At 46.6% G+C, this 13,360-nt stretch overlaps 1 protein-coding gene across 2 annotated transcripts in view; it reads left to right on the top strand.

Moving 5' to 3' along the window:
- Positions 1 to 13,360, top strand: part of Jak1 (Janus kinase 1) — a 115,726-nt gene that overhangs the window by 98,845 nt on the left and 3,521 nt on the right. Inside the window, exons 13-23 of one of the 2 annotated variants that reach the window (XM_048453157.3) lie at positions 2,290 to 2,396; positions 4,433 to 4,576; positions 5,293 to 5,380; positions 6,261 to 6,388; positions 7,331 to 7,466; positions 9,030 to 9,181; positions 10,219 to 10,369; positions 10,475 to 10,569; positions 11,328 to 11,520; positions 12,222 to 12,346; positions 12,704 to 12,876. In XM_048453157.3, coding sequence (XP_048309114.1) covers positions 2,290 to 2,396; positions 4,433 to 4,576; positions 5,293 to 5,380; positions 6,261 to 6,388; positions 7,331 to 7,466; positions 9,030 to 9,181; positions 10,219 to 10,369; positions 10,475 to 10,569; positions 11,328 to 11,520; positions 12,222 to 12,346; positions 12,704 to 12,876 — 1,492 coding nt within the window. Of the gene's footprint in view, positions 1 to 2,289; positions 2,397 to 4,432; positions 4,577 to 5,292; positions 5,381 to 6,260; positions 6,389 to 7,330; positions 7,467 to 9,029; positions 9,182 to 10,218; positions 10,370 to 10,474; positions 10,570 to 11,327; positions 11,631 to 11,663; positions 11,916 to 12,221; positions 12,347 to 12,703; positions 12,877 to 13,360 lie in introns of those variants that run through there. The other variant, XM_085686305.2, reaches the window with a different exon arrangement.

The following is a 13,360-nucleotide window of genomic DNA, read 5'->3' on the forward strand; positions in this document are numbered from 1 at the left end:
CTCAGAGCTTGCTTTCTTGTCTCTGTCACCTGCAAATTAAAGAAGTGCTGAAATCGGGAGCCTGTGACACAAGAGTGTCCTTTCGGGTTGCTCAGTTTCTCTCTTCTCCTAACTGTAGGATTCGTAGAGTCAGACACCTTGATCTGGGTTTCATACCAGAACATACAACTCTTCATGTAATAAAGCCAGGGGAAAGACAGGAGGCCAACCAGAAGCATATGATAGACAGGTAAACCCTTGCTTAGGCCCAGTGCCCAGCTCCACATCCCATGGAACCTGTCAGTGCTCAGTACAGGCATGCATGCTCCTTATTTCCACTCAGTCGCTCCTTGTGGAGGACAGCTCTTCAGACCCACAAGGCTGGAGCACTGGTGAAAGACAAGGATAGTGGTTGATCATGATGACAGTTGTTGCCAGTGGTGGAGCCTTTACTGCACACTAAAGATCTTCTAGGCATGGTCTTATCTGTCTCACTTAGCAACCTGAGGAGGGCACAGTTTTTTCATACAAAACATGCTCATGGTGGTTAAATGTGCCCCCTCTCCTATATCAACCCTAGTGCAGGTGCCTGGAGGCACACACCCAGATAATCAAGTCATGAGCTTCTCTAGATCCATGCTTCTCTCTAACTTCCAGATGGTATGCCGCCAGCCCTTGTCCTCATGTCACCAGCCAAACAGCCTCATTACATCGACACCTTTTCTAGGACAGCTCCTGTTTAATCTGCATTTTCCCAGGGAATAGGCTAGAGTCAAGATAACAGTGGAAGGAATAGCTCAGAAGGAAAGGAGCACCCAGAAGATGCCTGAAGCCAGTTTCTGGTACTTAGATCGCACCTCAGGGTCCTGAGCATTCTGTAAATCCTTCCTTTCCACTTAGAAAGCCCTGTGGTTAGGTTGCTGATTGTCTTTGAGCCTTTGTTCTGAACTGGAGTTCAGATAAGGATACTGGCAATTCCTACCTCTTGGGCTTGTCCTGAGGGCACAGAAATTAACCGTTGTTGCTTGTAGAACTGTACCCAGAAACAAAGTGTGAATGTAAACAGAAAAAAAGCAGGGAGCCCTACACTGAGGGAGAAGATTTGAGGAACCTGATTGCGGTGAGGTAACCAATGTGGTAACTAGTGCTTACTAGTTTATTGCCACTAAGGACTGTGCCTTGTAGTTTTTACAGATCTTTTGGGAACTTCCTTATCAGAAACTAAGAATCAGGACTCCCATGGGAGAATATTTCTCCCTGAACTCATTATTGTCTTCCAGTGCAAGAAAGTGAAACAGAGAGACCATCTGTGAGTTGTCACTTCCCCAATGGTTCTGGTCCAGCTGAAGGAAATATGTAATGTGTTCAGGGACTGTAACAGGTCTGCCTGCTTCCCAGAGGATTCTGCACTATGTCTGAATTTGGAAGGTTATGTTGCATCATTATTACCTTGCAGCTTGCAGAGGATAAATTTCCTGTTGCCCATGTAACCCTGACCTGACAGACCTGGTCATGTGTTGCGTTTGCTGTTTAACATCGTGGGGCTTGGGGAATGGTTCACTCCTAACCCACATGCTTAGAGAGGTTGTAGCTTCATCCAGCAAGATTTCTAAAACACTCATCCTAGATTGCTTTTCCCCCTCTATCTGCATAAAGCTGTGTTTCCCCTTTCCAAATGGTTCCCTAGACTCAGAGCATCAGCCTCTCCTCAACGCTCCTCATTCAGTGAATCCTCAGTGCTTCCTACATTTAACAAATTCTTTTCTGGAGCTGGCGAATAGAGTGCTTGCCTAGCATGTACAAGGCCCTGGTTTTGATTCCCAGCACCACAAAGTAAACATAAAACCAAGTAACTTGTTGAGCATTCATGTTTCAGGCTGTAGAAATAGAGCAGAAAATGAGGCAGACATGGTCCCCAGCTTCTTGAAATTTAGTTCTGAGATTCTCCAACTCACTAGTCTGATTCTTTTGTTACTGTCTCTCAAGTGCTGGGACTACAGGCATGTGCTGCCACACCTAGCCAGTTTTAGATTTAAATGTTCATTTCCTAAGGGAAACTTTGTTACCAAGACAGATTCTGCTGTGTTGCCCTTGGATAAATCATAGCTCTCTTTGTGATTGCTAACTCATGCTGACTTTGTCATTAGCCTGTAAGCTCCTAGAGGGTATGAATTAAGCATTTACCTAAATTTATTCAATGACAGAACTAGCAAACACATGTTCAGTAAGCCCCATGGCTCAGTATACATTGGATGGCCAGGATCTAGGACCTGCAGAATGGTGCTCAGAATTCTCTGATCTCTTCCACAGAAATCTCCAATCTGCTAGTAGCCACTAAGAAAGCCCAGGAGTGGCAGCCCGTCTACCCCATGAGCCAGCTGAGTTTTGATCGGATCCTTAAGAAAGATATTATACAAGTAAGTCTCCACTGCGGGCCTTTGTCTAGCATTGATCTCGACTCCCCACCGGGAACCCTGGAGATTTGAGGGGGAAATAAAGTCTGCTTTGGGGAAATTCTAGTGGAAAAATAACTAGGAGGCTCACTTAACAGGTAAGACTACTCAGCCACACCCTCCATTTTACCCAATCTTGCCTATTGGCCACCCCCTGAACTACTAGTCCTTGATGGATATGTATGAATAGGCTATGGGGCTACTTGGGGTAGAGGTATGGGAGCACAGACTTGGGAACTGAGATTGGTTGGTCTCTGTGGTAAGAGTCTGGGATGATGATCCCCACACATAGGGGGCTCTGTATTAGTACCTCTGGGGCTCAGGCCTGCTTTTTCAGAGGGGACTTCCAAAAGGAATAGAAGAGAGCAAAGACTACAGGGCAGGGCAGGACAAGAACTAACTTCAGAAAAGAATCCTCCTGGTGACTCAGACCATTGCCCCAGCCTTTGCTGGGATAGCCTTTGCTACCTACAATCCCCAGGCTTATTCAGGCTCAGAGAGGTAAGTACTTGTGCTGACCAGTGTAGTTGCCACCCTCAGTGGCATGTGTGGCTATTCAAGATTTGGTCTTGGAAGGGCTGACATGGTTTCCTGAGGAAGGACACCAAAGCAGAGTCCCAGAAGGTGAGTTGCCAAGTCTCTGCCCAAACAGGGAACTGCATGGGAGGAAGCTGGAGTGGACACTGGCCTTTGTTGGTTCTGTCAACTAGCCCCTGGAATTAAGTCATCCTCCTGGGGAAGAGTAATTGTCCTGAAAGCATATGCCTTTTATGGACTATTCTGGGAACTCAGCTTCCCATAATGTTGATGGATCACTTCATGATAGCTGTAGCTCTAATGAATAGTTGGAGGACCTTGCCAGAATGCAGCAGACAGGGAAGACAAATGGCCATTCTGCTGTGACTGATGACAAATGGTGGTATTTGTGTAAATTAGTATATCTGATTAGCAGTGGTGTGTCTTTCTGTAGAGAACAAGACGGGCTCCCTAGGTATCCACCAAAATCCATTTCCTGTATTTGCAAAGGCTTATGTAAGAGCTCTCAGAATCATGGAATAATATACTCCAATTTGCAAGTTTTGTGGGGCCAGTGTTATCTGCTCAGTGTGTTTTATGAATCATGTTTTGATTTCCAAGTATGAAGATTTAAAAATTAGAAGTACTGAAGATTTAAAAATCGGGAAGGGTCCTTAGAAACAGATGGATCATTCTGTACATGGTGGTCTTACCTGGTAGTATGGTCTCCTTCCTTCCCATTGGTAAAAACCAGCTCAGTCCTCAGCTTGGATGGATACTGATGTGATTTGTGCTTCGTGAGCTTTTCATGCATGTCCTTGTGGGTGTTGTAAAGTGGTGGGGTGGGCCATGGGGGTGGGGGTCCAGTGTGAAAAGAGTGTGGACTGAAAGCCTCAGAAACAGAACCCATGGGCTCATCAGTGGAGTTTCTGCACACTGTGTGTCAGTCTATACCAGAAGCCTTTATACCTAGGCTCCTTGCTCGATTCTTACTCCATTATGCTGCAGGTGCTGGTACCATTATCACCCCAGTTATAGTGGCTGACTGAGGTTAAGCACCATGAAGGAATGCATCTTAATTAAATGACCAGTAAGCATTAGACTGAGGAGTTAAAGGTCCCTCTGTCTCCTAGCCTAAGAATAGAGAAGCCACCTGGCAGAGCCCTCTTTAAGTCTGCTCTGGAGCCCTGGGTGACGTTGATATACCTGGCTGTTGGACATTGTTCACAGATTTGTCATAGACTGCAGCTGGGATACAGGCTAACCCTTGAGGTGGAAAAGAAGCTGCTTTTCAGGAATGGGGCTTCGCTGGGGTCCAGGGAATCACCACTGTGCATGCTTAGGAGTTCTGTGTGTTTCTGGAGACCTGATGAGGACAAGGCCATTTGCCACTATGTTCAGTGTCACACTGAGGAGTCAGCCCTGACTCGAGCCATCTTGAAGCTGCAGAGAGAGCCCCGCCATCTTTCTGCTTCCTCCCTCAGGGTGAGCACCTCGGCAGAGGCACAAGAACACACATCTACTCTGGGACTCTGCTGGACTACAAGGATGATGATGGAATTGCTGAAGAGAAGAAGATAAAAGTGATCCTCAAAGTCCTAGACCCCAGCCACAGGGACATTTCTCTGGTACGTGTGCCCCCATTTCTAGAGCTGGTAAAGTGAGCTGGTTGGGGAAACTTCTGTGCTCTGGCCATGTGATTCCCAGCCTTGTCTTTCGGTCAGAATTCCTCCCTTTAGTGTTGTTCTCGAGCGACTGGCTGTGTGAAAGCAGTGAGGAAAGACTGATGTGAGGGAGGTGAGAGGAGGGCAGGAGTCCTGTCCGGTCCACCAGGGGCTCTTGTGTGAGGCTGTGGATCTCTGCAGTAGGCAGAGCTGTCTCAAAGCTCTGAAGGGATTTCCCAGGTCCCACACATTTGGGAACATGAAAGCCCAAAGGAGTCAAATGACTTGACCAGGAGGACCTTTCAGTCTGTTAGAGAGGAACTAGGCTAAGTGTAGAACAGGAACTGTGGCTTCCTGCTTTATCTAACAGTAATAAACCTTGAATTTCATGGCATTTAGAGGATAATAATAAGGTGGGCCTGAGGGGTTGATGGGGGAAAATTGGTAGGTAGTTTATCCCACCAGTCTTACTCTGCATTCTTGGATTTTCTAAATAAATCCTATACCTTAGCTAGAGTTGCTCAGAGGTCAAGGCATATTTCGTGCTACTGGACAACCAGGAGGGCAGTTTTCAGGGCTGGGAATGACAGTGGTGAGTTTTTCTGAGATCTATTGATGGTCTCTTAGCTAGTTCTTTTTCAGGCTGAGCCTAGTCATCCTTTTGTTGTTTTTGTCCACAGGCCTTCTTTGAGGCAGCAAGCATGATGAGACAGGTTTCCCACAAACACATTGTGTACCTCTATGGCGTCTGTGTCCGAGATGTGGAAAGTAAGTTTCTTCTCTCTAGCAGAGGACAGCTGCCCGCTGGGGTGGGTAGGTTCTGTGAAGCTCTTGGGTTTCTTGACCTTTGTTTACAATGAAAAAAATCAAGGTATTTTTCAGGTCATTTGCAGAAGTCAGTTGTGGCCATGGTTTGTTTTTTACTTATTTCTTTAAAATTTCCTTCCTGTTACTCCGGGCCCATGTGGTTAGAATTGAGGCAATCCAGTGAAGAACCTCAGGGCTCAAGGAAGTGATATGTGTGAATCCTGAGCTAGGGCTGACCTGCTGAAGAGACACCTGCCAGTAATCTGGAGCTGACTCTGATTCCTCTGTGTCAGGTTGGGCCTTTAGCTGCTCAGAGAGGTGGCTTTTACTCTGAATTTGTGATATGAATATCTAGAAAGAAGAGTTTTTTGTTTGTTTTTGGCTTTTTTTTTTTTAAACCCAAGCTGTTTGATTTATGAACTTTGTAGTGCTGACAACTCTTGTGTTCACATGAGAGACTTGCTGAAAAGAAGTTTTGTCCTATGGGTGGCCTAGACTCTGAGCTACAGTGTATGGTGCTAGAAAGTAGCAGTGGTGATGGCCACTCTTCTGCATCCTTGTGTTAGACACTCCGCCAAGGCCTCTTGTTTAGGAAATCCCCCTCCTCCTACGGCACCCAGGAGAGGGGAGCATTGCTATTTGTATATATATATACAGATGAAGGCTGAGGCTCAAGAGAGGCCAGCCCTTGCTTAGGGTCATCTAGATTAGAAGTGGAAGAACTTGGGGTTAAACCAACTCGACCACTGAGCAGTGTCTATAAAAGAGTGCTCTTGTAAGGGAGAGAGAGAATTTCTCCCTAGACAGAAGGTTCTAGATATGGCTATTTCTGTATCTGCAGATATCATGGTTGAAGAGTTTGTGGAAGGGGGACCATTGGATCTCTTCATGCACCGGAAAAGTGATGAACTTACCACCCCCTGGAAGTTCAAAGTTGCTAAACAACTGGCCAGTGCCTTGAGTTACTTGGTAAGAATAGTTTCACGTTAGTGGTGAGCCCCATTAGGACCTAGGGTATTCTCTTGGGCTTGGGGTGAGGGAGTATGATGGAGGTGAGGGTGAGAGGTGCTGGTAAGCAGGTCTAAGGGGCTTCTACCAGCTTCCAGGTGCAGAAGAAAGAGTTCTGTGTTGTTGCATGGGTGTACGCAGTGGCACTTGGTGTAAATAGTAACTGGGCACTGTTCTGTAGGCTTACCTAGGACTACTGTCTAGAGGAAAATGGTATCATGTTGGAGGATCAGCTGTACTGCATAGCAAGAGGGGAACAAGACCGGTTTAGTTTGTTTTTCTGTTGCTGTGATAAAACACAAAAACTACCTTGAGGAAGGGAAGGGTTTATTTCTTACAGGTACATCATTGAGGGAAACCAAGACAGGAACTGAAGCAGAGACTACAGAAGAAAGCTGCTTACTGGCTTGCTTTCCCTGGGTTGCTCAGCTACCTTTATAATACCTGGATAGAGATGGTACAGCCCATAGCATCAATTAGCAAATAAGAAAATGCCCCACTGACATGACCACAGGCCAGGATAATGGAAGCAGTCTTCAATTGAAGTTCCCTCTTCTCTGCTGTGACAATCAAGATCAGCTATCCTTCAGCACACTGAATGAATAAGGGGAAATCCCTGTGTCCATCAGGGCTAACATTGTGGGGCACATTACTAGGGGCCAGCTGTTGCAGAAGCTTCGCAGAGTCCAGAGTGCACAAAGCGTGTGAGGCTGCTCTGCTATTATCTATTTCACTGATCAAGAACCTGGAGCTAAGAGACATAGGATATATACACATCAAACAGAATATCATGGGTGGGCCAGGCTGTTGGGGTCTGCTGTGGCTGAACTGGAGAGGCCAGGGTTGGAAACAGAGGGTGTGGGCAGAGAAGACAAGAACACATGGACCTCTTTCGTTCTGCAGGAAGATAAAGACCTAGTCCATGGAAATGTGTGTACTAAAAACCTCCTTCTAGCCCGTGAGGGCATTGACAGTGAGATTGGCCCATTCATCAAGCTTAGTGATCCTGGCATCCCAGTCTCTGTGCTGTCCAGACAAGGTGAGTGTACTGTCCCCTGTCCATCCTCAACCATCTTCATTGTCTCTCTGCACCAGACACTCACCACCAGCAGCAAGAAGGTGCTGTGCTGTGCTGTGCCTTCCTTTAGAAAGGTATACACAGTGCTGCTGCTGTGGCTTGGCAGGCTGTAGTACAGAGGGAGGGTAGTTCCCTGACAGCCCAGTCGATACTTTCTAGTCCTTATGACAAAGGTGCTGTGTTCGGTGGTGCTGGGATAGCAGGGTCCATGAGCTCTGGGAAATGGTCAGATAGATGCTGGGAAGAAGTTGGATATCCTGGATCCTCCATTGCCATGTTCTGGAAGCCTGCTGTAGCCATTGGGCAGTTTGGAAGTACATTACCTTTAACAAGGAGATTGATGAGATCTCCATCCTTCCAGTGGATTACGTTATGCAGAGTTCCGGCTCCAAAAGAAACAGCAGCTAAGACTATGCTCAGTACCCACATAGCCACACAGGAGGACCAGCATGCCTCAGGACCTGGTGCTAGTGATCTGTTAAAGCCTGTACTATCTTCAGCACTGAGTTTTACTCAACTCAGCATAGTGAATTTAACTAAATAATGTTAGTAAGAGAGTGGAAACTATGAAGAAAAATAAATCCTGAAATGACCCTACATATCCAATTCTTGGAGGAGGAGGAGCAGAAATTGTTCTTTGGAGCCTGATTTATGGCCATCATGTGGCAATCATTCAGTAGTCCTTGGACAGACACCCTTGTCAAGGATCTTGTCCACGGTAAGTCACTGATAACTACAGTATAAGCAGAGAAACCTGGAATCCAGTGATGCCCATAATACCCAGTGGATCTGAGGGTGAGACTGATGGCAGGGCACCGATGCATATGCCATGCAGAAGGACAGATTGAGGGGCTAGGGAGGTTAGGTGAGCTTGAGTTCAGTGCTAGACTTGGGGGCCACACTGCTGCTCCACTTTCCTTGACAGCTAGGAGGCTGCTCTGTGGAGGCCAGTGCTTTAGTCAAGGACATTTCCAGGGGACATGGCAGAGATATCCTTGAGATTGCTGGCTCTGGCCTTGGTTAGAAGCCAAAAAAAGAAGCCTGAGAGGTCACCAGGAGATATGTGGTTTTTGTTTAACCTGTTCTTTCCTTCTGTCCTGTTGAAAAGAAGAAAACCCACACAAAATTGATACTAGCTGCATGGAACCATAGAGTAGGTATGTGTTTGGGCAGCTGACTGCATATGTGGGACTTCCTCCCCACTCCTTCCTCTTCCCTAGCCTTGTTCACTCCTGCCCTTCCACGGTGGCTCTGTCCTGTGGTGCCCTCCTGCTTTTGACACCAGGTTTTAGAAGGTGGTCCTTCTGGGGACTTTATAGAATAGGACCTCTGTGCTAAGCAGGCCCTGATCAGAAGCACCCTGCCAAGAACTGGAAAATTGCTGTCTAATGGGCTAACCACAGGACTTATGTGGCCAGGAATTCTGCAGGCTGCTGGCCCACCATTCTGCCTGCAGTGGCAGTGCTTGGCATACTCGACAGTCCCAGGAGCCAGTCTATAGGCAGGTCTGTTTCCTTTCTCCAGAGTGCATAGAGCGAATCCCCTGGATCGCTCCCGAGTGTGTTGAAGACTCCAAGAACCTGAGTGTGGCTGCCGATAAGTGGAGCTTTGGAACCACACTCTGGGAAATCTGCTACAATGGCGAGATCCCCCTCAAAGACAAGACCCTGGTTGAGGTGAGCAGTTTTTTCCAGGCGGGTGAGATCTCAGATGCTCATGGGCCTTGCACAATGGGAAGAAATGGGCATGGGCTTGGATGTGAATCTCCCCCACTGGTCTGCGAGCTTTGTCATCCTACAAATGTAACTAACCTCCTTGGGTCTCAGCTCCATTGTCTATAAAATGGGAATAATGACCCCTTAGTGGGGTTCTTAGGCATCTAACTGTTGCAGTACTATCCTGAGGTTTTAAATGCCTGTTGAGCTCCCGGTGTGTATTGCCCTAGACAGGACTGAGATTTGGGCCTTGCCTTCCGAAGGACTGTTGCGGGTGGCCTGGAGATAAACTCAAAGAGGCAATAATGACATGCTTCCATGCCTTTGCAGTCCAGCTCCAGCATGGAAACTGGAAGGCAGGGATTTCACTTAGTTTTAAAAAAGTGGTATTAGTTATGTCTGGTCTTAAAATAATCAAGAAAAATTAGGGAAAGAAAATTTTTAAGGTCACTATGTCATCCCTGACTGCTACTAATACTCCAGCATGGTATGCAAGTAGTTTTTAAATTTAATGTTGTGGGCACTTCCCCATGAGACTCTTAAACCTTTGTATAAACTTACTGAGTTAACTGTCTTGTTCATCTCTGACTTACTTAACTAATCTTACATTTGGTATTACTGTTTGCACTGTCTGATTCTGCAGAGAATACATTTCATGTTAAACTCTGTTTGATTTATTTCTGAGTCGTGCAGTAACTGAGTTAATGAGTCAGAATTTGTAGACTCAGAAAGCTGTTGCTCAAGAAGCTACACTCTTCCAGAAAAGCTGCCGGGCTTCCCTAGAACACAGCATCTTAGAAGTGAGATGTGCTACCTGTTCCCCTTGATTTGGGATTTTCTCATGCTGCAATAAGGCCATAGAAACCCCATGCTGATGAAATCTACCTTTTGGCAGAGATATTGGGGATTAAAGCAGGGATTGGCAGTTGATTCTGATGGTGGGGAGTGGAAGGTCTGAGGTGGGTACTTGGTCTCTCAAGTGCCATTCGTCTTTACAGAAGGAGAGATTTTATGAAAGCCGCTGCAGGCCAGTGACTCCATCGTGCAAGGAGCTAGCTGACCTTATGACTCGCTGCATGAACTATGATCCCAACCAGAGACCCTTCTTCCGAGCCATAATGAGGGACATTAACAAGCTGGAAGAGCAGAGTACGTCTGAGCCAGGATGAGTCCCAGCCTCAGAGTGGTGGGGCAGGGAGAGTGGCCTTCCTGATTATTGCTTGCTGGCTAATGTTTTCTTGTCTCTTTGGTTAGATCCAGATATTGTTTCAGAAAAGAAGCCAACAACAGAAGTGGATCCCACTCATTTTGAAAAGCGTTTCCTGAAGAGGATCCGTGACTTGGGAGAGGCAAGTTATACTCGGGCTCTTGCCTTCTGTTTGCATATCACCTGTCTGCATGGCAGGCTATACTCCCCTCATCCTGCATCAGAGTGGATAAAAGCACCTTCATGTGTGGGGGACATTTACCCTGCTCTACCTGACACTATGCCAGGTTATGTGCACTTGCACATGACATCATGATATGTACCCAGGGCCTATGACAGCTCACTCAAAAGCCTTGACCTCTCTAAGGTGGAGAAGAAGGTCAAGTACAGATGTGGTCAAAGTAGGAAAATTATCTGACTCTTCCAAGATTATACTGTGTGACTCCTTAGATGAGGAGAGTGCCAAAGTAAGTCACAGCTTTTCCTGTGGATAACAACTAATGTGAGCACGGCAGTTCCCAGGATTTGTGTTTTCATATAGTCATCCCCCATAGTTCACTTAACATCCTAACTGTCAGCTGGTTAGCAACATCTGTACTGGGCATTTTTGTAAGCACAGCCAGTATGTAGTCCTCATACTGTTTGAATTAGGCTTATCTGGGATTTGAACTGGAAGAATGCCTCAGTTGTCCTCTGGACCCAGAGATAGACTCATTGCTTCTGAAGTATGCTGTCTGTCTTGGAAACCACAGTAGATATGTGGTCTCTTAGTCACCTACTGCTTTCTGAGTCTTAGCAGCAGCAGTCAGTAAGGTCAGTGAGGATGAGCTGAGGTGAGTAGGAAGTCAGTGAAACTCGCTTGTTTGGGCCTCTCTGATAGCAGGGACACCTTCTTTCCAGGGCCACTTTGGGAAGGTCGAGCTCTGCAGATATGATCCTGAGGGAGACAACACAGGGGAACAGGTGGCTGTCAAGTCCCTGAAGCCTGAGAGTGGAGGTAACCACATAGCTGATTTGAAGAAGGAGATAGAGATCTTACGGAACCTCTACCATGAGAACATTGTCAAGTACAAAGGGATCTGCATGGAAGACGGTATGTGGTGTGAACTGAGCCTTGGTGGTTCTCTGAGTCCTAAGGGCCACTGGTGGCAGACAGTCCTTAGCCTCATCTCTACCAGCTCCTGTAGGCTGTCAGGCTTCCAGGTCTCATACTGATGTGGCCCTCAACAGCTGCAGGCCTCCCGGAGGCTGCCTAGATTCTCTCTCAGCCACAGGTTGGTTCAGCTGTCTTTCCAGGGGTCGACACATAATGCTGAGGATAGGACTTTACCAATCCAGACAGTCACGCTGATGCTAAAAGTGACAGCTAACTACTCCCTCACTTTCTCTGTTCTGATCCATTACTACCTAGGGCATTTTGCTTTGTCTTTACCTAAGCCAAGGCAGCAAGTAATATTTAATAGTATTCACTAATACTTGTGCCTTGTTTGCAAGGCAGTGCATTATTCATGTGTGCTTTAAGCTGGTAGTGAAAGGGTATGGACTCTAATTTTAAACCGATCATTTGCCTAGTGGTGCACAGAGTACTAGGGCTGCATTATCCTGCTAAGGTTTGTGCTTGAGGCAGGACCTGGGGATGTGACTCCTTGTCACGATGGAAGTGTCTATGTGCCAGTGGGTAGACTCTTCCCCATGCTTCAGAGGCTAGGCTGAAACCCCTCCAGGCCCTCTCCGCAGAGTTCCCTGCTCCCTCCAGTTTTCAGCCTTATCCTGATGCCAGTTTCTCCTGAACAGGGGGAAATGGTATCAAGCTCATCATGGAGTTTCTGCCTTCGGGAAGCCTAAAGGAATATCTGCCAAAGAATAAGAACAAAATTAACCTCAAACAGCAGCTAAACTATGCCATCCAGATCTGTAAGGTAAAAACACACAAACAGAAAGGCAGCATGTTTACAAAAACAAAACAAAACAGGCATATAAAGAATATACTATGTAATTGGTTAGTAATTATACCTCAGTGGGAGACTGTAATAATTAGACTAAGCTTTTTTATGCTATACCATTCACATGAAATATGAGCCTCCACTACACAAGCAAGTGGGTTTGGTCCAACAGCTTCAGTTTGGACTTTTTATTTTTGGATCGTTTAATCTTAGAACAACAAAATGTTAGTGATGTGGGAACAAAATGACTTTCTTTCTCATTGTGAAGTAGAATATAGGAAACACAATCTGAAGTGACTTTTGCAATGGGCCTGACCCACGTTTCTCTCTTAGGGGATGGACTATCTGGGTTCTCGACAGTACGTTCACCGGGACTTAGCAGCAAGAAATGTCCTTGTAGAGAGTGAACACCAAGTGAAGATTGGAGACTTTGGTTTAACTAAAGCAATTGAAACCGATAAGGAGTACTACACAGTCAAGGATGACCGCGACAGCCCAGTGTTTTGGTATGTGAATCATCTTAACTGTGCCTCATGGGTTATAACCACTGTTGAAGGGCTCTGTCTAGCCATGCTTGGGTGTCCACCAGCTGCTCTGCCGAAAGCTGAAGTTTGATAGCACTGGCTTTGCCAAGAGTGGGAGAGTTTGGGCCATCACCAGCTTCTCTCTCTGTAGCTTCACGTGTGCAACAGCACCCACCACAGTTCTCATAACCGTGAGCAGGTGGAGGAGGCTGGCTCTGATAATGCATCCATGTAGAAGGCCTGGTGGGGTCACAGGGCCACAAGGTACACAGGCCAGAGTCAAGGAGATCCTGGAGACGGGAGACTTGGCTAGATTTTAGGAACCACACATCCACCATCTCTCAGCCCGGACCACTAGCTGCCCATGCTCTAAGGCTCATTCTGGTGTCTCTATGCAGACACATAGCCCTCTCAGCCTGCAAGGCCTATCCATACACTTCTTTTCTCGTTTGAAAACCAAGTGTTT

The sequence above is a fragment of the Myodes glareolus genome, chromosome 3 (assembly GCF_982192425.1).
Source record: "Myodes glareolus chromosome 3, mMyoGla1.1, whole genome shotgun sequence".
In the NCBI taxonomy this organism is placed as follows: Eukaryota; Metazoa; Chordata; class Mammalia; order Rodentia; family Cricetidae; genus Myodes; species Myodes glareolus.